Source organism: Selaginella moellendorffii, unplaced genomic scaffold (assembly GCF_000143415.4).
Source record: "Selaginella moellendorffii unplaced genomic scaffold, v1.0 SELMOscaffold_72, whole genome shotgun sequence".
Lineage (NCBI taxonomy): Eukaryota > Viridiplantae > Streptophyta > Lycopodiopsida > Selaginellales > Selaginellaceae > Selaginella > Selaginella moellendorffii.
This window is the reverse complement of record NW_003314333.1, coordinates 645,337-672,214: the sequence shown is the minus strand read 5'-3', so window position 1 is coordinate 672,214 and position 26,878 is coordinate 645,337. Positions and strand designations below refer to the sequence as shown.

The window sequence follows — 26,878 nt, the reverse complement described above, 5'->3', positions numbered from 1 at the left end:
GGCAGCAAAGGCGTGCGCGTCGGCGTGCCTCATCGACCAGGAGAACTTGTCATGGAGGACCGCCCCCTCGAGCCTGTGCGGCCCCCGCTGGAGCCCCTCTACTTTGGTAACCATGGTTTGACTTCTTTCTTCTTATATGATTCTTGTTTTTCCAGGATGGCAGGAAGGAGGAGGCAGCCCGCTGCATGGTGGCGGTATGTAAGTTTTGACCCGAGTGCTGTGCTAACGTATTTATTTGTAACTTAGTAACAGGGAAGGGATCAGCAGTGACTCTAGCCGTCGGGCTTTATGATGTTCCTAACATCCTGGACCTTGTTTGCAAGTTGACGGAGAGTGACTACTTTTTCTACTTGCCAGTGAAGAACCTGGGATGGAACTTGCGGATTCACACAGAGCAACGAGACACGGTAGAAGAGTACTACTCAAAACTCGAAGGTGACAGGAACGCCTTGCCCAGAGTGCCACCAGCAACATACCCATGCGTTGAAGTTACAACTTCTCCATTACGTGTGAGCGAGGCTAGGCTGCTGCTGCGCGGGATCCGGTCCAACCAGCTCCTACGCTCGCTGCTGTTGCACCGGCCGCCACAGTCAACACTCCCGCACTACTACACGATTGTCAATGCCAGCGCTCACGCGCGCCTCTGGCTCGGCCGCTACGACCTCCCGATCTACTACGACTACAGCTTGACGTGTAAGCTAGATCCGCTCGCTTCTCGCTGACTGTAACTTGCTTCCTGCTCGTTTCTAGACGGTGAGCTGTGTACCCGAGGAGCTGCATCGGCCGAAGAAGAGGTAGGCTTTTATACTTCTCTGCAGCTGTAGAAACAGCTATTAATGTCGTGTTCAGGCTCTCAATGGTGGTTTCCTGGTGGAGCGCGGGCCGTCTGTAGTAGAGACTGTGTTGCGACACAACACACTAAACCATATGTGGTACGTATGTTGTGTCTTCTCTTAGAAGATCAATGTCTTGCATTGCATTGCTTTTTGTAGGAAAGAAGGCCCAACTGCATACGAGAAGCTAGTCCATATGCGTCCCGAGGATTACGAGCCACCGGAAGAAGCTGTGGCGCAGGATGAGAATCTGTGGAAGGCGCTCCAGCAGCTGAGGCATGCTGTGGTGGCTACGCCCTCGTATGCATGGGGGCATGCTCTCTCCACCGCCGTTTTTATGTACGCCAAGCATTTCCCGCTGGAGCCCGAGGCCAAGCGCAAGTTTCTGTTCAGGCACGGCGTGCCCAAGCACTTTGGAACGCTGCAGGTTTTCGACACCATTCTCAAGCTGTCACAGCCACTGGACTCGGTGGCGATCAAGGAACGAACCTGTGCTTGAGAAAGCTATACACCACATTCCAAGCTCACATCCATCAGACGAAAATTTAAAAAAAAGCAACGTTTTTTCGTAAGATTACCACGAAATAGACGAGTGAAAGTACTCTGTGCTGGAGCTTTTATATAAGGGTTCTAAAGGAATTTTCAAAAACCCTAGAGTTTTAGGGCAGAAAGATATGTTTTTACTTCGATCGCGTATCCATCGGAAGTGCGCGTCGTCACCGCCATCGCTGCTGCTGCCTGGATGCGACGAGAATGCCGCAATGCTGGTGTTTGTGAGGGGATTGAAGGTGCGTCGTCCAAAGACAAAGAAGCCTATCACACCGATTCCTCTCACCCCAGCGATCAAGAGCGTGCTCCAAGGTCAGGAGGATCCCACTCCAGTGCTAGAGGACAAGCTTACCAGGAACGCTCTCAAGCGACGCAGTGACAAGGGTCTCTCGCTCGTCAGGCTCATGGCGACTTTGGCACCCGGCCAGATTAAAAATGTGATCCAGTAAGTCATCTACTCGTCACTCGCAGTTCTTCTTTCTTTCTAGTTCTATTCTTTTTTTGGTTCTTCGCGAAAGTTTCCTTACTCGCAGTTCTTTCTTTCTTTGTTCTTTAGATGGGCTTCGCTACCACCAGAGGTCTTGGAAGCCACACTGATTGTCCAGGTAAACGAGTGTCCGAGAAAGAAAGTTTCGTTTTTCTACGATGATTCTGGTTTTGTCTTTCTTGTAGAAAATGGAGATCACTGGTGTGAAGGAAGCGAAGAGGCGGCAATACAGTTTTATCGGTCGGTGTCTCGATGCCTTTTTTTCTTCTCGTTTCCTTCTAACTGGAAATCAAACAGAGGGAATGGTTCGTCACTGTCGGCTGGACGTGCTCGAGTATGTGATATATTGTGTGAGGCTTGGAAAAACGGTTTCCCTCCAACAATTCTTCGCAGATCAATCTTCTCATGTATGCGACTGTGGCTAGGTTTTCTTCGTTTATCTTACTTTTCTTTATCCCACTTTCTTCAGAGGGATAAATACGTGAAAACCACCTCTGAAACATGGGTGAATGGACTCATGGACAACGAATTGAGTGTTACAAGGCTAATCTATACGCTGCCATACGGGTATGACAGGGAGGTAAGTTCTTCATTCACGATTAAAATCTGGACAAATGAACGTATGTACTTGGCAGGAATTGCGGAGGTTGCTACGCGAGTTTAAAATGAAAGTGAATCTTTCGAGGCAGTCTAAACAACAGAAAGAGAGTGAGGAGATCCAAAAGTCAAAGCGAAGGAGCTGCGTGAAGGCCAAGAAACTGCTGGTTAAGTTTATGGCGGGCCTGGCACAAAAGGACTACTGCACGAAGTCTCTAGCAGGGGAATTCACAAAGGCTTTAGAGATAGAAGGCGGAGAAGCAGCCATCCAAATAACCGATGGATTGGACCGGGTGGAGCTCTCGGACTCGGACCAGGCCGAGGAAGTCGACGGGTCTGACCGTCGATACAGTGCTTCTGACTGCGAAGAGGAGGTCTCGGAGGTAGAAAGCGATCCAGAACACGAAGACTCGGATGGAAATGTAGAAGACGACGTCGACAAAGCAAGAGAACTCTAGCGAACATTTGGTTCAAGCGACAACTTGACAAGTGGCTATCACGAACACGGGACAAAATGGCTTGGTAAAAATATCATTTTTGTCCACCCTTTTTCATGAATATTCTTGTCTTTTTTTTTTTTACTTAGGTTACTCGGGAGGAACACTTGGAAAAGGCACAATGAATCTATCGAGCTCGCCGCGGCTGATGATAGTTTCCGATCTAGACCACACCATGGTACGCAAATCGATCGACCTTTCATTTGGTCTCAAAAAGTTTTGATTTTGCACAGGTGGATCATCACGACCCGGAGAACAAGTCCCTTCTCCGCTTCAACGCATTGTGGGCTGCCGAGTTCAGTCACGATTCCTTGCTGGTTTTCTCGACTGGGAGGTCTCCGACCCTTTACAAAGAGTTGAGACGAGAGAAGCCATTGCTCACTCCGGGCATTACAATTCTCTCGGTCGGAACGGAGATAATGTATGGCGATTCCATGATTCCCGATAGTGGCTGGGAACAGGAGCTCGACAAAGGCTGGGACCGATCGATCGTTATGGAAGTAGCTTCTGAGATGCCCCAGCTCACCTTCCAGGTTCGTTTTCATTAAGAAAAACTTGCAAGTTCTCGTTTTTATTCTGTAACTTGTAGAGTGCTACAGAGCAAAGACCACATAAAGTGAGTTTTTCAGTGGACAGGGGTCAAGCACCGGAGATTATGAAAATCCTCGATGATCGATTGAAAGCTCGTGGGGTATGTGCTCCTTTTCTTATTTTACATTGTCACTCTCGCTGTTCATATGCAGTTGGAGGTGAAACTCATCCACAGTGGCGGCCAGGATTTGGATGTTCTTCCCATTGGAGCAAGCAAAGGCCATGCATTGTCCTATCTGCTAAAGAAGTTCGAGGCCGAAGGAAAATCTCCACTGCAAACTATGGTTTGTGGCGATTCCGGAAACGATGCTGAGCTTTTTGCTGTTCCTGGAGTATATGGCTCAATGGTTGGCTTTTTCTTTTCTTTCCCTTTTGTCCCTTGTGACTTACTGATAGGTGCTGCATCTTTCACAGGTAGGGAATGCTATGGAGGAGCTGATAAATTGGTACAATGAAAACGCTCGTGACAATCAAAAAATTTTCCGAGCCACTGAGACGTGTGCGTCGGGTATCATCCAAGGATTGCAGCACTTTGGCATCGATCCGTGCGTGTCGCCGCGAGACTTGGAGATGGATGGCGATTTTGTCGCGGGTGACAAAGACGGTCATCAGGCGATTGCTCGCGAGATTGTTCTACACCAGCTTCTGTGTGAAAAGTGGCTCAAGGGCGAGGTGGAGTGCAATGACCACGTCTTTGAGATTCTCAAGGCTCCAGTGGTAAGAAAAACTCGTTCGTTTTTTTCTTCTCTGAAATCCTCTTAAGTTGAGTGCTCCTTGATTCAGGCTCCACATTCTACTTTAATTGGCGCTTGGGGTGTTGATATCCAGCTTGCGAATGCAATCGAGATGCTTCGTCCCCTCCACGGCCTTCATAAGGACAAGCGGTTTTGGATCTGGGTTGATCGAATCCGGGTGACGAACATTGGAAAGGACACTTGGCTTGCAAAGTTCGATAAGTGGCAGCATTATGGTTGGGTTTTTTGTTTTTTTTTTTCAGTTTCTTTGCTTGTGTCTAAGCACAGATTCTTTTCCAGACGGAGAGCTCAACTGTCGTATAACAACCGCTGTTTTCCAGTCCCCGGTACTTCTTTTTGTTTGTTCTTTGTAACGCTTGTAACTTACCTTTGCGAATGTTTGTAGGAAGGGAAGCCTTATGCCACCGCCATTCAGATCCAGGAAACTTGGAAGGAAGGCTATGCTGGCAAGCCGATGTTGAAGATATGAAATTGCGATTTTTTATTGGAGGACTCAAGAATAAACAGTACATTGTCACTAGAGCCACACAGGTATGATTTTGATACTCTTCAAATTATTCACGTAAGAGCGGACGATAGCAGCTGATATGGAGAACCGAGACTGGCATTGCAAGCTACAAGCTTTTGCATAACTCGTGCTCCTCGCTCGGAATCTCTATACGATCGGCACGACCCGAGAAGGCTAGTCCAGTCCGATGCTTCAGGCAAAAACGGCATAGAATCTATGAGACTCTCTGCGAATTCCAGGTAGCCGGCTCGACCAAGGAGATCGATCACGCAGGAAAAATGCTGCTTGAGTGGCTTGACTCCATAGTCGACTTCGAGGCTACGAAAGTACTGCCTTGCCAAGAACACGTCCCCGGAGTGGCTGCAAGCAAGCAAAACCAGGACGAAAGCAACGTCGTCTGGAGAATCCATTAAGCTCCCGCGGTGGAAGAGCTCGATGGTTTCCTTGGAGCGACCGCCGTGAGCAAATCCCGCAAGCATTGCGTCCCAGGACACCACGTCTCGATCGATCATCCCATCGAACATCTTCTTCGCTACTTCGAGACGACCGGCAAGAGCATAGCCGGAGACCAAGATCGTCCAAGACACCGAGTCGTGCTCCTCCATTCCTTCCCAGAAGAATCCCTCGGCGCTTCCAATCGCCTTGTTGCGAGCAAAGGCGGAGAGCATCGCGTTTTGGGCGATGAGATCTTTGCTCTCTCCCATCATCTCATACATTTGCTGGGCTTCTTCGAGATGCCCCTCCCTTGCAAATCCGGTTAGCATGCACGTCCACGAAGCGAGAGTCCGATCTCTCATCGCATCAAACAAGTTTTGAGCTTGTCTTAAGTCTCCGAGCTGCGCTTCCGCGGCCAACATTGCGCTGTGCGACACCGGATTCTTCTCCGGCATGGATCTGTAAATCTCCCGGGCTTTGCCAAGGAATCCACCGTGAGCATAGGCCGTGAGCATCGCATTCCAGGCTACAAGATTCAATCTGGGCATGCTATTGAAAGTTTTCCTAGCCTCGTCAACTCTTCCGCGGACGGAGTACGCGACGAGCAGCGTGATCCACGACACCAAATCTCGCTCCGGCATCTTTTTGAAGGTTTCTTCCGCATCTTGTATATGCCCTGACGCGGCAAATGCTGCGAGCATGGCATTCCATGAGACAATGTTCTTGAAAGCCATCAGTTTAAAAACTTTGCAAGCGTAAAAAACATCTCCATGACGAGAGTAGGCAGTAAGAAGCGCAGTCCATGACACCACATCGTGCTCCTCCATCGAGTCAAAGATGTTCTTCATGTCCTCAAGATGCCCTTTATGGGCATTTACCAAGAGCAAGTTGGTCCAGCAAGCCAAGTTCCATTCCGGCATGGAATAGAACACTTTTGTGGTTTCTGAAAGGATACCGTGTTTAGCGTACGCGGACAAGAAAACGGACCAAACCACCATGTCTCGTTCCGGCATTTCATTGAACAAGAGTCGAAGTTCTTGCAAATGCCCAACACGGGCAAATAGCGCAAGCATGACAGTCCAGGACACCAGATTTCTCTCCGGCATTTTCTGGAAACAAGAACTGGCTTCCCGGACCATCTCAGCTCTTCCAAATGCGCTTAGCATCACAGTCCACGAATGGATGTTCCTTTCTCTCATGCAGTCGAAGATGGTTTTCGTTTCTTCAGTATGCCCTTCCCGGGCATATGCAAGCAGCATGATCGTCCAGGACTGGAGGCTGTGCTCCGGCATCGCATCGAGCAAAATCCTGGCCTCCTCCAGCAGCCCATCTCGCGCGTACGCGGAGATCATCGATACCCAAGAGAACTCGTCCCTCGCCGTGGAACTTACAAACACTCTTCTCGCATCGTCGATACTCCCGCATCGCAGGAACATCTGGATGAGCAAATTGGAGACGTAGGCGTCGCTCCTGTGCTGGATCGCGATTTGGGAGTGGAGCTTCTTCGCATCATGGAGAGATTTGGAGGAGAAGCCTGTGAGCTCTTTGATGCATTGGGCTCGATTCATACACCTGCATTGCCACGCTGGAGGGGGGCAAAATTTAGTAGTAGGAAAAATGCTATGGCTGCAATTGTTTTTAGCTACCGTTGATTCTCTCTCTTTTTTGGCAGGATTATGGCAATGTTGTTGGTTTTGTTCGAGATGGGAGGATTCGATTTTCCACCTTGGCGCTTGGTTTCTTGGGAGCTTGATTATGGCGCTGGAGAGGATTAGTACGATTGGTCGATCTGAAGAAGCTGGGGAAGAAGAGGCAATAGGGGCGAGTGAGCAAGAGATACTTGTGGTGGAAGGCTTGCTGCTGTTTGAGAGAGTTTTCAACTCTTATCTTGAGTCTTTTAGATTTGCTCATGGAGCCTGCATCAGCCGGGAGTTTGGAACCTCTCTTTAATGGATATACGATTCAAGACAAACTCAAGCAGAAGCAACACGTTCCGTACAAGTGTGGGATTGAACAAACTTGCAAACGAAATGAGTGTTGTGTGAGAGTCATGTTTCTCTTCTGCCTCTCGTATATGCCCGGCTTCGGCAAATGCAGAAAGCATGGCATTTCATGAGACAATGTTTTTGAAAGCCAGTGCAGTCCATGATACTACATCGTCCTTCTCCATCGAATCGAAGATGTTCTTCCCGTTCTCAAGATGCCCTTTATGGGCATATACTAACAAAAGTTGTTCCAGGAAGCCAAGTGCCATTACGGCATAGAATAAAACAGTTCTGTGATTTCGGCAGCGAAACCATGTTTTGAGTATGCGCATAAAAAACCAATGAGACCACCATGTATCTCGTCAAAGTTCATGTAAATGCCCAAGAAGGGCAAATAGTGCAAGCATGACAGTACAGGACACCGGATTTCTCTCCGGAATTTTCTGGAAACAAGAACTGGCTTCCCGGACCATCTCAGATCTTTCAAATGCGCTTAGAATCACATTCCACGAATGGATGTTCCTCTCTCTCATACAATCGAAGATGGTTTTTCGCTTCTTCGGTATACCCTACACGGGCATATGGAAGGAGCATTCGTCCGGGACTGAGATGCTCCGGTATCGCATCGAGCAAAATCCTGGCCTTCTCCAGCAGCCCATCTCGCGCGTACGCGGAAATCATCGATGCCCAAGAGAACTCGTCCCTCAAGGAACTCTTCTCGCCTCGTCAATACTCCCGCACCGCAAGAACATCTGAATTGGGGATGCCCTGTGCTGGATCGCGATCTGAGAGTGGAGCTTCTTCGGGTCATCAAGAGATTTGGAGGGCGAAAGGCAGTTCTTTGAGCGATTAATAGACCCATTGCCGCTGCCACGCTGGACGGTTTTTAAGGGGGGCAAAATTTAGGGTTCTTTAGTAGTAGCCTAACATGATGAGCGACGAGGACGAAGACAATTCGGGGATCTACGCGGAGAGCGAGCTCGAGTGCGGCGATGACGATCCCGCTGAGCTGCGCGGATCGTCGCATAGGGTAAGCGCCTCCAAAAGATTGTCCTCATTCACGGGATTGCGTGTTACGGCAGGTGATCACCGCCGAATCGCTAGCGCTTGCTCAGGTAAGGGATCCATTCTTTGCAGCGCGCTTCCTCATCGCATCTTTGCCGTGGCAGCAACAAGATCTGCAAAGAGTGATGGACATGTTTGGTGTGAAAATCCAGCACGCCAGGGCTCTTCTCATCCACTACCGATGGAACGTCGAGGTTTTGTTTAGCTACATGGCTGAGGCTGGGAGAGATGCGGTCTTTCGCAGGGTTGGTTTGCCAGCTTTGGCTGAAAACCAGCCCGCCTCACAGCCGCTGCCAAGCACTGTCACTTGCGGCATTTGTTTCGACGATGTTCCACAGGCCGATGCCACTCAAATGGATTGCGGCCATGCCTTTTGCAACGATTGTAAGTGGTCTTCCTTTGCTATCTTTTCTCTTTCTTTGCTTTTCCTTCGATCTAACTCGGAAGGGCAGGCTGGCTCGAGAACTTTACCGTCAAGATCATGGAGGGCGAGAGCCGGAAGTTGAAGTGCATGGCTTTCAAGTGTGCAACGATTTGTGACGAGGAGAAGGTTCGTGCCGTCTTAGCATTCAGGAACAGCGAGGCTTTGGCCCGGTATGAGAGGTGCTTGCTCGAGTCCTACATCGAAGACAATGCAGCAGTCAAGTGGTGCCCGAGCGTTCCACACTGCGGAAATGCCATCAAGGTGGAGGGGGGGCCGTACTGGGAGATCGAGTGCCTTTGCTCACACCAGTTTTGCTTCAACTGCTTGAAGCTGCCGCACTCGCCGCTGTCATGCAGCTTGTGGGAGCTGTGGGAGCGCAAGTGTAAAGACGACTCCGAGACGAATCACTGGATCACCAGCCACACTAAATCATGCCCGAAATGCAGTAAGCCAGTCGAGAAGAACGAAGGTTGCAACCTCATGACTTGCCGCTGTGGCCAGCATTTCTGGTAAGTTGTGTTTATTTTTTCTTCGCCTTCGCGGGATGGAAACTAACTTTTCCCCTTGTTCGTGTAGCTGGAAATGTGGTACTGCCACCGGTGCTGCTCATAGCTACGAGCACATTGTGGGGCATAGTTGTGGTCGCTACAAAGAGGAAGCCGAGACAAGAGCAGCCGATGCAAAACGCACGCTGTCGAGATACCTTCATTATTACAAACTGTGGAGAGCGCATATGGATTCTCTCAAGTTCGAAGAGAAGCAAGAACAACTTGTACAGGAGAAGATTGAAAGGTTGGAACAACGCGACTTGATTGTCAAGGACTACACATGGCTCAAGTCTGGGCTCCAGATGCTTTACAAGGCCCGGCGTGCCGTCTCGTGCTCGTATCCGTTCGCATTCTTTATGTTCGGCAACGATCTCTTCAAGGACGACATCTCCCCGGAGCAGAACGCAATGAACCAGGTGCTGTTCGAAGACCAGCAGCAGCAGTTTGAAGAACAGGTTGAGAGGCTGTCGATGCTTATTGAGATGCCCGAAGAGGTGCTGGAACAAGACATAAGCGGAGTAAGGTTTAAGGTTCTCAGTGTCACCGCGCTCACCGATAGACTCTGCTGCCGACTGTAAGTTTTCATGTTTGCTCGTTTCATGTTTGTTCTGAATGACGATCGTTGTTTGCTTCGCAGGTATGAACTGATTGAAGACCTCCTCGGTTCTGTGATTTCCGCGACGCACCACATCGCGCCATACAGTTCTCAAGTGGAGCGTGTCTCTGCGGAGCCCGCAAGTAAGGCCGCTTGGTTTTGAGAGCTTGCTCACTTCGTAATGAGACTTGTTGGCTGTCTGGATGGTCCAGTGAACACCAGCAACCCCTCGGACCAAAAGTGCAAGAGGAGCATTGACGACACAGATTTGGACGCAAACAAGCGTCCCCACACTCACAAAAGTTCTTCTTCCGATGTTTATTGATATTGGAGCAACGAAAAATCTCTGATTTTCCTGTTTCCTTTTTCGGTCTAGCAATGTCTCTAGGGCTCATGGCGTTTGCTGTGCCGCAGATTAGTTGGCGCTGCTCCTTTCCTGGACGACGACTCGAGGTACAAAGCCTTTGGTCTCCTTTCTGTGCGCGTTGTTTAACGTGGTGCGTTGCTTGCAGACTGGAACTTCGCTGAGAGTGGCTGCCACCATGAATTATAGCAGCCCAGACTCTCCCGGTCAGGAGCGAGTAAGTTCGTGTTCGGGATTCTTTGATCTTGTTTTTCCCGTCTTGCAGCTCGTCAACCAGCTAAAGCACCATCTTGCAACGAGCCACTCCTACCTCCCTGTTGGAAAGAATGGCCGTGACGATGACGAGCTGCTCCTCTGGTTCCTTCAGGATCGAAAGTTCGACGTGCCCAAGGCTGGGACAAAGCTAGCCAATTACATCGTATCTCTTTCTTTCTTTTCTTTTTTTGATCTAACTGCAGAGCTGTGCAGAAATGGCGTGAAGAGTTTGGAGTAAACAGCATTACCGACGACTCCATCAGGAAGATCGCGTCTTCTGGAAAAGCGTATCTAAACTCAAGTCCAGACGTTAAGGGAAGGCCAGTGCTGGTTGTAGTTGCTGCAAAACACTTCCCTCGGGTGAGTTTACTTGATCCAGTGGTTCCAACCTATTTACGAACTTTCAACTTGTTGTAGGAAGAAGAGGCTCTAGCCAGTCAGAAGCTGTGCGTGCATCTCGTCGAAAAGGCTCTGCAAAATCTTCCTCCCGGTGGCGATCAAATCCTTGGGATATTTGACTTGCGAGGATTCAACGCAGCAAACGCGGATCTTACCTTTCTCAAGTTCTTGGTAAGCGTAGAGGCGCTGTGCTTTATCTCTTTTTTCATCCATTCTTGTTGGTTCGTTCGTGCGAGAAGATCGACGTCTTTTACAGCTACTACCCGAGGCGGCTAGCGGAAGTGTTGTTTGTTGACGCGCCATTTGTTTTCCAACCGGTCTGGATGCTCGTCAAGCCTTTGCTCAAATCCTACGCAAGCTTGGTAAGCCTCAAGTAATTATTTGTGGATCGAGAAGTTAATGCCACTGTCAAAGTCTAGGTGCGCTTTTGTACAGCTGATAGTGTTCGGAGAGACTACTTCACCCAGGACACAGTCCCTCTTGACTTCAGGAAATAGTAGCTCTTTCAATCGTCATCATCCTACTAGGATTCAAGGAGCAGTAGCAATGAATAAACTAAGGAGCTTAGCTCGAGCTATAAGAGAGATAAGAACTTTCATCGATCACGGAAAAGATCACTTTATCTACAGCCCGTTCTTTTACAATCCAAACCATGCCAAGAATCTCTGCAACAAACGAGGACGCTTTGGGGGCTCGATAGTAGCGTCCACTGCCTTTCTTTTCTTGCTTCCTCGCTTTGGGGGCTCGATACTATCTCCTCGTGCCTCGATTAGATCCTCGATGTGAAACCATGGCACCTTCAAGGAGACCCTGAGATAGAAAAACATAGTCAGAGACACGAAAAGTATTAATGCTTGCCTTCCCTCCATCGGCTGAGCCTTCTCCCTACGTCTTTCTTCCCTGAGGCCCACAGGGTGAGTTTCTACACTCGAAAAGATTTTACATTCTTACCCTCTTGTTTCGTCAAACCTGCGATACTCATCCATGCTCACTCGTCCAGCCGCGACTTGAAGCTGTGTAAGTGAGACTTTTTCCAAGGGTGGATCACTACAAAAACCTGTCAAGAACAAAGAGAAGAGGATTTTACAAATACGTACTCCCAGTCGATGTGAACATTGATAAGACGGCTAGGCAAGATCTCCAGCCGCAGCAGCTCCTTGTGACGTATCAGCTTGTGCAACTCTTCTTTGAAAACAAGATTAACAACTGCTTTGGAGCGACAGTCGTGATGAACTCTTGCAGCACGGTAGTAATACGTCGCCAGATCGTCTGGGATGTCATAGTTTACCACCAGATTCCCTCCGAGATCATCAAACAGCCGCTCGTCCCTGAGAGAAACAAACGTAAGAGTCACAAAAATTCAATTTTGTCTACCTGAGATCGCTGTTTGTAATCAGCGCTCGCGGTCTCCGACGAAACTTGTACTCGTCACTGGCGAGAAAGGTGTCGAAAGGATTGTATTTCATGTCATTCGCTGGAGAGAGGAGGGCGCTGGAGACGAGCGCCACCGAATCAGCTGTGTTACAAAAGATGACATAGCTGTGGAAGCGTTCGCGAATGCGGTCGCGGACGAACAGGATCTTGTCCTCGTGCGTGTCCATAACCACGAACGTGTGACCCACGAAGTTGAGAGTGAGGCGCTCATCGCGCTTCATTCCTCGTAAATCTCCAGCCTTGAATCCGTGGCAGTGCTGTCGGCAAACATCTGACCTAATAGTCATCTTTATCAAACCTTTATAATGTTTTAAAATTAAAATTTTGACCTTGTTTAATGGTTGTAAATGAAAGGAAATTTACTAGTGAATAAAAAACTATGAAAGAGAATATTTATTAATATGTTACTGTGAAAGAGAAGATTTATTAATATGTTACTGTATCTGATTAGAATTTTATAAAAATAAATAAGTTTTAATTGTGGGAGCTAAGTACTAATTAAAATAAGTATTTACATGAGTAATAATATTTATTATTTACTATAAAAGTTAAAAAGACTTCTAAGTCAAGTCTTTAAAATGGTTTTGTAGACCCAATAATAAATTTAATATGAATATATATATCAACCTTAAAGCTATAATTTTGAATGAAAGCAAGGAACTTCAAGAGTTACTATAGTCCATAAAGCACTATTGCAATATCCCACCTTTAAATCTACCCATAGATAATCTTTTGAGACCATTATTAATTCAAACTCATAACCATAATCCAAATTTATCTTTGAGTCTTCCCTCCAGTCAACATCCAAGACTTGTGTTAACTCGGACTCACAACCTTTGCTTTCATCTAGCACTATATATGGGAGGTCAAATTCACTTTGTTCATCTTCCACATCCTCCTTACCCCCTCTTCAAAGGAAAATAAATTCTAAAGAATTTTCTCCATTCAAATTTATGTTTGTTCTCACTTTACCATTTATGTTTGGTTTCACTTCACTCAGTCACATTATATTGAGGCCAAATATTCTTTTTGGACACACTATGCTTGTCTTCACTTCACAATTTATATTATTTATCCTTGGTTCATTATTGTATCCACTCATCATCACTTCATCATTAGGGTTGGACTCTTGTCCACCCCCTTTACCCCCTCCTTTGAAGAAAAAAAAGTTTAAAATATCGAGGCAAAAAGGAAAAAGTGAGAAAATTAAGGAAAAACTGTTATGGGAGTAAGAAAAAATAGACAAAGAAGCATTAAGAAGAGGAATTTTCAATAGTTAGCAATATAGAAATAAGGAAAAAGGAAGGATATGTGATAAAAGCCTACCATACTATAAGCAAAAAATTCACACTACTCAACCTCCTCAACACTTGAAATAGGAAAATAATAAAAACGTTCATATTCTTAAGAGAGCATATAAACTCCTCAACAACAACGGTAAAATAAAGATTCTCAATAGCACTCACAAGTGGGGATAGGCACTCCATCTGAAACTCTAGTTGAAGTGACTCAACCTTTGGAACAAGGAAATACTCAATATTAAAATTAATCATAGACTTTACTAATGAAACAAATGCAAGATTCTCAATTTCATGCATATATTCAATATCTAAATTAGTATAAGAAGGACAGAAAACACTCAATTGAACAGTGGACTGAGAATTAAATTATAAGAGTTATAAATGATTGATATGCCAAGAGAAGAAAACATTACAAATCAAGAAAAAACACTAATGTAAGAAAACCAACTCTAGGCTAAAGGATCCCTGAAACCATGACCGGAATGATAAAAAGTTCATTAAATTAGACTAAGTTTGAGATTGAGTCGAAGACCGACTCCGAGATTGAGTTCAAGACCGAGTTTGAAATCGAGTCCGAGATCGAGTTCGAGACTGAGTTTGAAACTGTGTCTGAGATTGAGTCTGAGACTGACTCCGAGACCAAGTTTGAGACCGAGTTTAAGACCAAGTCTGAGATCCAAGATCGAGTCTGAGACCAAAACTGAGTCCAAGATCGAGTCCGAGATTGAGTCTGACGTCAGGTCCAAGATCAAGTCCGAGATTGAGTTTGAGACTGAGTTCAAGGTTAAGTTTGAGATCGAGTCTAAGATCGAGTCCAAATACTAATATAGGTCATGGGGTGAAAGCCCAAAGCAATCATCCCACAAGGAAGGGGCAGTTGCAAAAGGTTCCAAAAGTATAGAAAGGATAGTGAGGTTTAAGAATTAGTTTTGAAGGAACTCTTTAGTGGTGCTTTTAAACTAACTTGAGGTTGAAATTGGGGCTTAGGGGCCTCAGGTGGGAGTGAATATGGATTCAAGTGCTGCCAGAGGGGTTATCCAAAGAAGTGCTCAAAAAGAACTCTCACTCCTAGAAGGGAAATTGACTATAGTGCTCCCAACTCATGTAGAGTGGTGCCCCACTTGAGTACCTTATGGCTCATTGGTCCTTGCTCCTTCCTAGCGGCCTGGACCTTCCCTTCAGGATGGAAGTGGGGGGGGTAAGGGTACTCATACCGGGCCATTAGGTGATGGTGTTTCCCCCTGGGGTCCCAAAGTAAATGATGCACATAAAGCTTGGGATTCAGAGAGTCCCATAATCAAGTTTTATTGTACCAAGAGATGCTAGGAATTTAAAGGCTTGGTGTGCTTGCAAGGAGTATAGCCAAACTTTAGTCTAACCCAAAGAGGGGGATTGGGAGAAAAATTAGGAATCTATGGATGGATGGTTAACACTTTATTGCTTGTGTAGTGAGTAGTTAAAACCAAGTAGAACCAAATAGAAACTAGTATAATAGGTGGGAACTTTGGCAAAAGAACTTAACTAAGGCTAAGGTAGTGGTGGTCGAATATACAAGGTAAACTAATAAATTAGAAAGGAAAAATTTGTAAATTACAATTTGGTATTGGAGCCTTTTCCTTAATTCTAACGAAAGATAGAGGCAGATTACTTGAAGATGGCTAAGGTAAGGCATAAAAGAGCTAAAGTAGAGATGGAACCTCCTCTAGAGCTGGATCCTCCAGTAGAACAAGAAGTTATGGATGAAGAATCTTTGCAAGAGGAGAACTCCAGTGAGGAAACTTCCAAATAGAAGTTTAGTGGTGAGATTCAGTCATCCAAGGTTCAATTGGACATTCTAAAAGGACAATTGGCACAGACTAATGTGCTATTGGAGACCCTCGTACACAAGCTAAAGCTTGATAAAAAATAGAGGAAAAGGCAAAAGACTTCAGATGCTACTAGTGTAAAAGGCGTGGACCCTTTGGCAGGGACTGAGGCAGAACCGAATAAGGTCAAACAAACTGAAGTGGAATTAGTCCCTCGAATAGTTCCCAACTACAAACCAAAGCCCTTACCAGTCTTCAAGGGAGTAAATGACTATAAAGTGGTGGAGGACTAGTTTTACGATATAGAAGATTCTAAGTGTTGCAATTACTTAGCTCGAAGAAGGTCCTATATGCAAAACCATACTTGACTGATAATGCTAAGTGTTGGTGGAGAACAACAGAGGCTAACGAAGGGCTAATGACCATTTGAGAAATGATGAAGGCATGGATCCATGAAATTTATATTCCCTAAATGCTACTCTACACCTAATAAATGAGTTAAGTAGGCTGAAGTAGATAAGAACCATTCAAGAATATGTGAATCCATTCATGGCGAAGAGGATTCTTGTCACAGATATGGGCAACATGGATGTATTCTATGCCTTCATATCAGGCTTACAGATTTGGGTTCGAGGCGAGATGATGCATTGGAACCCAACTAACTACAAAGAAACATTGGATACAATTATTAAGGTGCATTTCAATGCTAATTTGTGAAAGGGGAACACAACTGGGTCAGAATCTACATTTAACAAATGAGCCAAACCAAGGGGATATATGGCAAAGGGAAATTTAGGAATTTGTTTTATAAAAATGAATCCTTAGGGTTTTGGAAAGGCAGATCTAGTCGCCAGTGAGCAAGTATGTGGGGGAGTACAAATGAAGGCAAGCGAAAAAAGACAAACCCATTGATACGAAGGCTAAGTTTGTTAGTAGTGTAAGAAATAACATATGTTTCAACTGCAGTGAAGCAGGACACTTTTCAAGAGAATTGTGAGACACAAAATCCCTAGGCCCCAAAGTGGAGCCGAAAAGGGTGCCATGTGGTAGTGGCCGAAGCGAAAGCCAAACGAGCGTAACACGTTTGGACCAAAAGCTCCGACTTGGAAGGTCGAGAGCGGGAGTGGAACTCCCAACAAAGTGCTCAAGGAGCGAGCATGAGGCAACCAATAAGCAAGGCTCCAAAAAGGGACCCAAAAAGGACTAACACATGACACATGGAAGTGTCCGAGATGGACCCGAGATAGAGTCCAAGATGGAGTCCGAGATGGACCGAGACAGAGTTCGAGATGGAGTCCGAGATGGACCCGAGATGGAGTTTGAGATGGAGTTCGAGATAGACCGAGACAGAGTCCGAGATGGAGTCTGAGATGGACCCGAGATGGAATCCGAGATGGAGTCCGAGAAGGACCCGAGATGGAGTCCGAGGTCGAGACCGAGACCGGGACCGAGACCGAGACCGAGACCGGGACCGAGATCGAGGCCGAGACCGAGCCCGAGCCTGAGTCCGAGTCCAAGTCCGAGTCTGAGTTCGAGTCTGAGAGGGTGAAAGCCCAAAGTGTTCGTCTCCCAGACCCTGGGGGGTTTGGTGAGCTCCAAAAGTATAGTAAGGGGGAGGACTGCAATGGAGCCAGTTTGGCCAGGAAAGGCCAGTTTGGCCCAGGAAGGCCAGATCCAGTGTTGGGTGATGAACTGACCACTGGGAAGTCCAAGACTAGAGTGAATACGGACCGACAAGCGAGGTAGCTTGGTGAAATGTTCAAGAGCCAGCTCTAGTTCCCCCGGGAGATCGACTAGCCGATACTCCCAGTCCAAGTGTGGGTGGCACTACCTACTTGGATACCAAGCGTGGCTCAACGGAACCTCGCTCTAAGCCCATGGCTAGAGCACCCAAAGGTGGAAGGCGGGGAGAGTACCCAGGTGGCTTATGTAAGGCCACGGTATTCTGAAGTGTTGTCCCAAAGTCCCAGACTGTGGAAAGGAAAAGGAGCAGTTCTTTGGTGTGGTGGCCAAGGATACGGTCACGTGGTGAGGAAGTCCCAGAGGACCATGGGACTTAGTGGTCAGGCTTGTGGGCCTCGACCCAGTGGCAGTGTTGGCAAACACGGCCAAGGGCAAAAAGGGACTTAGTGGGGACGGACAGAGGGATATTGGGGAAGGTTGTTCCCCTTGTCAGTGGGCATCCTAAGGATGCTAAGGAGTGGATCTGAGATGACCATTCACGGATGGTTGGCCCAGTCTTGAAGAGACAAGACTGTGTTGCAAGTGGTATTAGACTACCAGTGCGGTAAAGGTGATTGGACATGGCCTTAGTGTAACAGGCTGCTATGTCGGTGGTACCTTTGAGTGTCAATCATGGGATCGGACATGTGGAGCATTTGGACCAGGTGCAAAGGTTGAGTGGCATGGATGCCATTCTTGGGGCTAGCAAGTCCCAAGTTCTAAATTGGACTTATGGAGGTTGTGAATGAGACTCTTCCAAGTGGTCGGAGGTGTGGTTAAATGACTAAAGTAGAATGGAAAATTTAGTCGCTTATAACTTGGTATCGGAGCCAAGTTCCTTAGTCCGACTTTTATTGGTGCTTAAGTATATCACCATTGATGCTGGCATCGGAAGGTCCTAGGAGTGGGCCTATCCTTGAGGAGTAGCATGTCGAGAGGACATGGCTCTCCACTCAAGTTCATGCGTGAACTTGGGCACGATGTGGTGGATAGAAAAGGGCCAATAATGGAATGACTTTGGGATCTTGGGAACAGTATAAGGTTTCCTCAGAGAGCTGAGGATGTGATCCAGATGAGTGTTTCACGCAGCAAACGGGCTAACATAGTTGTGGTAAATAACTATAGTTGGGATCACGGGAAAGATGTAGACTCCAAAACAATAAAGGAGTCACAAGATTACCTCATATAGTTGAGGCTAGTGCTCATAACTTTGAGATTGGAATTGATGACCATGGGAGGTTAAATACAGAAGAGGACACAAGTCCTTGAAATGGTAGCCGAGGCTACCCTTGATGAATGCTGGAACAACCCAAGGAGTTGGGGATGTACTTAGAGGATGAGTTGGTATTCTCATCACATGGACAAGTAGTCCTAAGGGGCAGAGGTTGCCCCCAGAGAACAAAATCAAGTGTCAGAGTAACACTTGTGAAAATAGTCCTTATGAGTAGGACATGAATGCAAGAAGTTGTATTCTAGTGAGTTGGTGCCTCACAAGTAGGACCTTACGAATCTGTGGATTAACCAAGTCCAAAACTGCTAGATGATTCAAGTAGAGTCAAGGAATCGTCCTAAAGGACTGATAGAAGCATTTGGACTAAGGTGTGTTGTACCCCACGAAGGATGGGGGGGATCATAGGATCTAAGGATGAGAATAGAGGGTATCTCATCGATGGCAGAATGTGTTATGCTAAAGTTGTGGGAAAGGTGTTCCCCAAAAAGAAAGCAACTTTGGCATAGAGTTGTGTGTGCACTATGGTGCAGTGCTAACTGATAGTTGGCATGAAAAATGACTACTTTAGACTTGGCAAAGACCTAAACACAAGTAAAAAGTGTCATAGAGGTAGGCTCGTGGAGCCGATGGTGTGGAGACACCAAATGTGCCAAGGTGTGATACCTTGAGGTTATGATGGTGGGTTCATAAAAACCCCTTGCTAAGGGAATCCCAATGAAAGCGGAAATGGCATGGCCTAAGCTGAAAGGCATGCAGTTGGAGTGTGGTGACCCAGATAATGATGGAGGTGTGGAAGCACTAAGCAATGAGTTGTAAGACTTGACAACTATGGGGCAACTAAGCAAGAGGTATAAACATAATTGGTTAAATGGGTAGAAGGTAGCTACCCAAGACTTCTAAATGGCATAAGGAAGTTAGATATACCCTTATAGGGGATAAATTGCTTATGTTGCGATATAGTGAGTCAATGTCATAAAAGGAAATGCTCATTATCAAGGAGACCATCATTGGGACACCCAAACACTCTGGAACACCAGGAGGTGGTGTTTAGTGTTGCAAGGGCAATAGATAAGGCCTAAGGGACTAAGTTCCTCGTGAATGATGGATAGAAGGTGCTATCCAAATGTCCAAGGTTGCGGAGACAGGAGAAGACTGTTTACCCGAATTGGACAAAGCCAAAAATGGAATTTTGGCAAGGTTAGTGATGGGCATGTAAGGGCCCATAAACAACAACGTTAATCCCGGTGTGTGGGATTATAAGGTGAGCATACCTGGATTGAGGAACCACTCCCTAGGCTGTCGGGTAGGTTCATCCCCAAGAATACTTCCTAAGGCATGGTAGAAAGTGCAAAACTATCCTCCTAGTTTGGAGGCGAATAACCGAAGGAAAGGTGTGAAGCCAAAAATCAAGTAGTAAGGGGATAGAACCAAACCATAGGAATCGAAGGGCATAACTGTAAGGAACCGACTCCCCGAGATGTCGTAGGCTAAAGGATCCCCAAAAGCTTGACCGAAATGACAAAGAGTTTATCGGATGGGACCAAGTCGAGGATCGAGTCCAAGACCGACTCTAGGACCGAGTTCGAGATAGAGTCCGGAATCGAGTCCGAGACCGACTCGGGGACCGAGTTCGAGTCCGAGTTCGAGACCGAGTTCGAGACGGAGTCCGAGATCCGAAATCGGGTCCGAGACCGAGTCCGAGGTCGAGTCCGAGGTCGGGTCCAAGGTCGGGTCCGAGATCGGGTCCGAGATCGAGTCCGAGATCGAGTCCGAGACCGAATCCGAAGTTGGATCCGAAATCGGGTCCGAGATTGAGCCAGAGACTAAGTCCAAATACTAATACGGGTCAAGGGGTGAAAGCCCAAAGCGTGCGTCTCCCAAGGGGGGGGGGGGGGGGGGCTGCAGGGGGTTCCAAAAGTATAGTAGGAATAGTGAGGTCCAGGAACCAGTTTTGAAGGGACTCTCCAGTTGGGCTTCCAAACCGACTTGAGGTTGAGACTGGGACCGAGGGCCTTGGGTGGGAGTGAGCATGGACTTGGCTGGTGCCGGAGGGGCCATCCAAGGAAGTGCTCAAGAGCAGCTCCCATTCCCGAAAGGGAAACCGACTGCAGTGCTCCCGGCTCAGGTGAAGTGGTGCCCCACTTGAGTACCTTGTGGCTCATTGGTCCTCGCCCTTCTGGGGGCTTGGGCCTTCCCTTCGGGATGGAAGAGGGGGGGTAGAGGTACCCATACTGGGCCGTTAGGCCACGGTGTTTCGCCCCGACGTCCCGAAGCAAGTGCTACACCCAAAACTTGGGATTTAGAGGGTCCCATGATCAAGTCTTGTGGTACCAAGGGGTGTTAGGAATCTGGAGGCTTGGTGTGCTTGGCTGCTTGTGCCTGCGGGGAGTGTAGCCGAACCTTAAGTCCAGTCTAACCCGGGGAGGGGGATTGGGAGAGATTTGGGAATCCGTAGATGGATGGCTAACACTCCGTTGCTCGTGTAGTGAGTAGCTGAAACCAAGTAGGACCAAGTAGGAGCTGGTACCATAGGTGAGAACCTTGGCGAGGGAACTTAGCACAAGCCAAGGCAGAGTTGGTCGGATAGACGAGGTAAGCTGGCAAATTGGAAAGGAAAAATTTGTGGCTTACAATTTGGTATCGGAGCCTCTTCCTCAGTTCTAGCGAAGGATAGAGGCGGATTGCTGGGAGATGGCAAGGGCAGGACGTAAGCGAACCCAGGCGGAAACAGAACCTCCTCCAGAGCTGGAGCCTCCGGTCGAACAAGAGGCTATGGATGAGGAATCGTTGCATGAGGAGGACTCCAGTGAGGCAACTTCCAAACAGGAGTCCGGTGGTGAGGTTCGGTCATCCAAGGCTCGATTGGACGTTCTAGAAGGGCAATTGGCACAGACCAATGCCCTGCTAGAGACTCTCGTACGCAAGCTAAAGCGTGACGAGAAGCGAAAGAAAAAGCGAAAGACTGCGGATGCTGGCAGCGCAGAAGGTGCAGACCCTTCGGTAGGGACTGAGGCAAAACCAGACAAGGTCGAACAAACCGAAGTGGAATCAGTCCCCCAGGCAGTTCCCAAGTACAAACCGAAGCCCCCACCGGTCTTCAAGGGAGTGAACGACTATAAGGTGGTGGAGGATTGGTTTTACGATATGGAGGACTACTTCCGAGCGTTGCGATTACCGAGCTCGGAGAAGGTCCCATATGCAAAACCATACTTGGCAGATAACGCCAAGTCTTGGTGGAGAACAACGGAGGCCAACGAAGGACCGGTGGCCACTTGGGAAATGATGAAGGCGAGGATCCGCGCAACTTACGTTCCTTCGAATGCTACTCTGCACCTAAGGGATGAGCTGAGTAGGCTGAAGCAGACCGGAACCATTCAGGAGTATGTGAATGGGTTTATGGCAAAGAGGATACTTGTCACGGACATGGGGGATATGGATGCATTCCATGCCTTCATATCAGGTTTGCAAACCTGGGCTCGCGGCGAAGTAATGCGGTGGAACCCGACCAACTACAAGGAAGCGTTGGATGCAGCCATCAAGGTGCATTTCAACGATAACCTGTGAAAAAGGAACACGACGGGGTCGGGATCCACGTTTAGCAAAGGGGCCAAACCAAGGGGAACGTTTAGCAGAGGGAAATTCAAGAGGAGTTTCTCTAAGAATGAGTCCTCGGGGTTCCGGAAAGGCAAATCCGGTGGCCAGCGAGCGAGTACGTGGGGGAGTCAAGCGAAAAGAGACAAACCCACGGATAAGAAGGTCAAGTCGTATAGCAGCGTGGGAAACAACGTATGCTACAACTGCGGTGAAGCGGGACACTTCTCGAGGTAATGTCCTTACCCGAAGAAGGCCAGAGCCAATATGGCCATCAAATCGGGTGAAGTCCAAACGGAGGTATGTGATCCAGTCCCTAACTCAAAGTTACTCATTACATGAGCAACTTTGGTAGAGAGTCATTCGCGACATCTACTAGCCCTCCGAGGGAAGCTCGGAGGTAGCTTTATTAAAATCCTTATTGACACGGGTGCTTTGGATAATTTTGTAGCTGCAAACATAGTCCGGCAAGCCGGACTAACGGTGCAGCGGCTAGGCAAACCAAGGACTATAGAGTTTGTTCAAGGTAGCCAAAGCACCGATGAGGTACTTCGACAAGCGAGAGTCGAAGTGGAGACTTGGAAGGTGGACATGGATTTCACCGTGTTGGACATGGCGGGATTTGACGTGATCTTCGGAATGGACTGGTTCAATTGATTCGTGGTAGCCCTGCATGGACAAGGTAGAAACCTTGTGGTACTGGCGAATGCCCAAGGAAGAAGATCTAGGGTGGAGGCCCAAGATTTAAAGGTAGGGCAAAGCAAGGCCAAAGATTCCTGCTTAAACCTGGTGTCCACGAGAGGACAACTCACTAAAGGAACTAAGGCGGCCTTTTTGTGCTTACTTTCGGTGAAGAGTGACAAAAAGACAGGAATGGAAGAAGTACCTTTAGTGATCCAGCGGGTGTTGGACCAATTCCAGGATACCATGCTGGAGGAGCTACCGGCGGGGCTACCCCCAGCACGACCGATAGAACATAAGATTGAGCTGGTCGAGGGTGCTGAGGCAGTGGTTCGTCCCCCTTATCGTTTGAACGAAAAAGAACTCAAGGAGCTCAAGTGCCAACTAGAGGAGTTGGTGGACAAAGGGTATGTTAGGTTGAGCAAGTCGCCGTATGGGGCGCCGGTGTTATTTGTGAAGAAGAAAGATGGATCTATGCGCATGTGCATAGACTACCAGTTGCTCAACAAGTATACAAAGAAGAACAAGTACCCTTTGCCCAGGATTGAGGACCTGTTCGATAGGTTGGGAAAGGCAAAATACTTCTCAAGGATTGACCTAAGGTCAGGATACTACCAGATCAGGGTAGCCGAGGAAGATGTCAAGAAGACAACCTGTCAAACGAGGTATGGGAGCTTTGAGTTTCTGGTGATGCCCTTCGGGCTATGCAATGCGCCGGCAACGTTTTTGGCGCTAATGAACCACATCTTTGTACCCTATCTGGATCACTTTGTGGTCGTCTATATCGACGACATCCTGATCTATAGCGAGACGCTAGAGGAGCATGCCGAACACTTGGCGAAGGTGTTTGAGAAACTAAGGGAACACAAGCTGTATGCTAAAGAGAGCAAATGTGACTTTGCTCAACAAGAGGTAAAGTTTCTCGGGCATGTGGTGGGCCAGGATGGGCTCAAGGTGGACCCGGAGAAGGTCCAAGCGATCCAGGAATGGGAGCGACCATCCAATGTACACGAGTTGAGGGCATTCCTGGGGCTATGCAACTACTATCGAAAGTTTATCAGACACTATTCGAGAGTAGCCCTGCCCTTAACGGACCAAACAGGAAAAGGGAAGATGGTGTGGACAGCGGAATGCGAGGCGGCATTCGTCCACCTCAAGGGGAAGTTGAGGAAGGCTCCCGTATTGGCATTACCGGACTTTGGTAAGGACTTTGAGGTAGAAACGGATGCTTCGGACTTTGCGTTGGGCGCAGTTTTGAAGCAAGACAACCATCCGGTAGCGTTCTTCTCGAAGAAGCTGGACAAGGCTCAACGGAAGTGGCCTGCCCACGAGAAGGAATTGTTTGCGGTGGTCAAGGCGCTCAAGGAGTGGCGGCACTACCTTGGGAGACACTTCAAGGTTTACACGGACAATGTGGCAACGAAACACTTCTTGTCACAGCCCGACCTAAGAGGGAAACAAGGTCGGTGGGCCAATGCCTTGGCCGAGTTTGATTGCGAAATTCTGTACAAGCCTGGGAAGAGCAACATCGTGGCGGATGCGCTAAGTCGAAAAGCGAGCTTGAGGTTGGCAATATCCAGCGCCACAGCAACCTTCTGGGACGATGTGCGGACAGCATATGAGAACGATGGTCTAGCACAGGAAGTGTTGCTGAGGAATCTAGAGGCGCGGGAAGCTCACCAGAGAGGTGAGCTGCCAACGGAAGAGAAAACGGGCTATGCGGAACACAACGGACTCATTTATTACAAGCAAACGAGGGTGTATATTCCAGAAGGGGAACTAAGGAAGGTGGCCTTAGAAGAGTGTCATGACGGACCTCTTGCGGGACACGGTGGAGTGCCCAAGATGATGGGCTTACTCAAAAGGAAGTACCATTGGCCAGATATGGCTAAGGACGTCCAAGACTATGTAAAGACATGTCCAACATGTCAGCAGGTAAAAGCCGTGACTAAGGCTAGTGGGGGCTTGTTGCAAAGCATCCCAATTCCAGATCGCCCGTGGAAATGTCTTACGATGGACTTCATCACGGGACTCCTCCCAAGCGAGGGGTTTGATGCGATATTCGTGGTGGTGGACCAATTTTCGAAAATGGCACACTTCATACCCACCACAACGGAGGTGGATGCGGAAGGTGTGGCAAAGCTGTTCTTCGAACAAGTGGTTCGAGTGCGGGGAAGACCGGAAGAGATCATCTCAGATCAAGATAAGATCTTCACTAGTAGGTTCTGGAGGACTCTCCTGGAACAGTATCACACCAAGTTGAAATTCAGCACAGCCTATCACCCACAGACAGGTATGGGGTATTAAGTCAAGTTGTTGGCACTAACACTTCTTGACAGACGGACAAACGGAAAGGGTGAATAGGCAGCTGGAGGATTATTTGTGATGCTATGTCTCGGGAGACCAGACTGATTGGGTAAGTCATTTGGGACTTGCGGAAATGTGTTATAACAACTCACCACATTCGAGTATCGGGGTGAGTCCATGGGAAGTCATCAATGGGCGAGCTATTGAAGGTCCTGTGGAACTCGGCGTGGCCGAGTATCATGGAGAGTTGCCCGCAGTGGAGGCATTCACGGCGGAAAGACTCAACATTTGGAATCTAGTGAGGGATTCCTTGGAACGGGCTCAACAAAGGCAAACCAAATACGCGAACCAGAAGCGTCGGGATGTAGAGTTCCAAGCTGGGGAGAAGGTGTGGCTGAACACCAAGAACCTCAGACTACCAAGTGGGATCAGCCGAAAGTTGACCCAAAGGTAAAGATGCATGTATTCCTGTAAATGAATTGATCTTGAGTTCCTTAAGCAGGTTCGCGGGGCCTTACGAGATTGAGGCACGAATCGGTAAAATGGCTTACCGACTCCGACTTCCTCGAGAGATGGGGAAGATGCACCCAGTGTTCTACGTGAACTTACTCAAGCCGTACTTTGAGGATCCGCTTCGCAAGGACCAAGTGAGACCTTTACCTGAGGTTATCCAAGGGGAAGAGGAATACGAAGTCGAGGCCATCCTCAATGCGCGCAAGAGCAAGCGACAAGGACACGAGGTGAGAGAGTTCCATGTGAAGTGGAAAGGATTTCCACACTGCGAAGCAACATGGGAACCGGAGGAGAACCTAGCGAACGCGCGAGATCTAGTGGAGAAATTTCTGCAAGGCAGAACTCTATGTACTTATGCAAAATTCAATTAAAAATATCAATTTGCAAAGTTGAGCAAATGGCATATGTTGGGACCCGAAGGCGTGCCAAAGGTAAGCTAATTAGCATGGGTTGGATAGGTCGACCAGGCGTAGGGCACTACGCCCGACTCCCCGCGGGGATGTCGAATCCGTAGACGTATTCTACGGAGGTTGGGTTCGAGTCCCAACCCCCTAGTAAAGCAAGGCTGGGTTCAAGTCCCGACCCCATACTAGGGCGTGGTGAGGTGAGGAGTATAGGGACACCTATATTCCGTTGTCATGGGCTCTTGGCCGGGGAGGCTAACTTAGGCACACCGCTAAGTGGGGGGATGCCCCCGGAGACATGGTCAACAAGTCATAGGATAAAACAAGACGTTCGATGTGGGCATCGAACTTCTTCTATGGGTGGTAGAGTTGTAAGGAACCGACTCCCCGAGATGTCGTAGGCTAAAGGATCCCCAAAAGCTTGACAGAAATGACAAAGAGTTCATCGGATGGGACCAAGTCGAGGATCGAGTCCAAGACCGACTCTAAGACCAAGTTCGAGATAGAGTCCGGAATCGAGTCCGAGACCAACTCGGGGACCGAGTTCGAGTCCGAGTTCGAGTCCGAGTTCGAGACCGAGTTCGAGACGGAGTCCGAGATCCGAAATCGGGTCCGAGACCGAGTCCGAGGTCGAGTCTGAGGTCGGGTCCGAGATCGGGTCCGAGATCGAGTCCGAGATCGAGTCCGAGACCGAATCCGAAGTCGGATCCGAAATTGGGTCCGAGATCGAGCCAGAGACTAAGTCCAAATACTAATATGGGTCAAGGGGTGAAAGCCCAAAGCGTGCGTCTCCCAGGGGGGGGGGGGGGGGGGGGGGGGCTGCAGGGGGTTCCAAAAGTATAGTAGGGATAGTGAGGTCCAGGAACCAGTTTTGAAGGGACTCTCCAGTTGGGCTTCCAAACCGACTTGAGGTTGAGACTGGGACCGAGGGGCCTTGGGTGGGAGTGAGCATGGACTTGGCTGGTGCCGGAGGGGCCATCCAAGGAAGTGCTCAAGAGCAGC

At 48.2% G+C, this 26,878-nt stretch overlaps 4 protein-coding genes across 5 annotated transcripts; 3 read left to right on the top strand and 1 right to left on the bottom strand.

The window, feature by feature from the left end:
- The first annotated feature begins 1,506 nt into the window (after window positions 1–1,506).
- On the top strand, window positions 1,507–4,875 carry LOC9639925 (probable sucrose-phosphatase 2). 2 transcript variants are annotated; one of them, XM_002986206.2, is made up of 9 exons: window positions 2,887–2,988; window positions 3,053–3,141; window positions 3,197–3,496; window positions 3,553–3,654; window positions 3,707–3,901; window positions 3,969–4,271; window positions 4,338–4,524; window positions 4,589–4,635; window positions 4,695–4,875. In XM_002986206.2, the coding sequence occupies exons 2-9, from the start codon at window positions 3,085–3,087 to the stop codon at window positions 4,776–4,778; spliced, it is 1,275 nt and encodes a 424-aa protein (XP_002986252.1). In that variant the 5' UTR covers window positions 2,887–2,988; window positions 3,053–3,084; the 3' UTR covers window positions 4,779–4,875. The 2 variants fall into 2 exon arrangements, 1 of the variants encoding a protein (XP_002986252.1); XR_002990336.1 differs by lacking the exons at window positions 3,197–3,496; window positions 3,553–3,654; window positions 3,707–3,901; ... (2 more) ...; window positions 4,589–4,635; window positions 4,695–4,875 and adding exons at window positions 1,507–1,827; window positions 1,939–1,987; window positions 2,055–2,109; window positions 2,167–2,276; window positions 2,339–2,449 and having other exon boundaries at window positions 2,505–2,988; window positions 3,053–3,101.
- Window positions 4,868–6,418, bottom strand: LOC112340907 (pentatricopeptide repeat-containing protein At4g02750-like). Its single transcript, XM_024660090.1, has one exon. It carries the CDS (start codon window positions 6,416–6,418, stop codon window positions 4,868–4,870), a length of 1,551 nt encoding a protein of 516 aa, XP_024515858.1.
- A 1,711-nt stretch (window positions 6,419–8,129) lies between these two features.
- Window positions 8,130–10,231, top strand: LOC9639924 (probable E3 ubiquitin-protein ligase ARI1). The gene is made up of 7 exons (XM_024660055.1): window positions 8,130–8,267; window positions 8,320–8,352; window positions 8,407–8,686; window positions 8,755–9,235; window positions 9,303–9,848; window positions 9,912–10,012; window positions 10,082–10,231. The coding sequence occupies exons 1-7, from the start codon at window positions 8,166–8,168 to the stop codon at window positions 10,192–10,194; spliced, it is 1,656 nt and encodes a 551-aa protein (XP_024515823.1). The 5' UTR covers window positions 8,130–8,165; the 3' UTR covers window positions 10,195–10,231.
- Window positions 10,224–11,489, top strand: LOC9639838 (phosphatidylinositol transfer protein CSR1). Its single transcript, XM_002986204.2, has 7 exons — window positions 10,224–10,322; window positions 10,382–10,450; window positions 10,499–10,651; window positions 10,702–10,848; window positions 10,906–11,058; window positions 11,127–11,249; window positions 11,307–11,489. Exons 1-7 carry the CDS (start codon window positions 10,248–10,250, stop codon window positions 11,382–11,384), a joined length of 798 nt encoding a protein of 265 aa, XP_002986250.2. The 5' UTR covers window positions 10,224–10,247; the 3' UTR covers window positions 11,385–11,489.
- The last annotated feature ends 15,389 nt before the right edge of the window (window positions 11,490–26,878 follow it).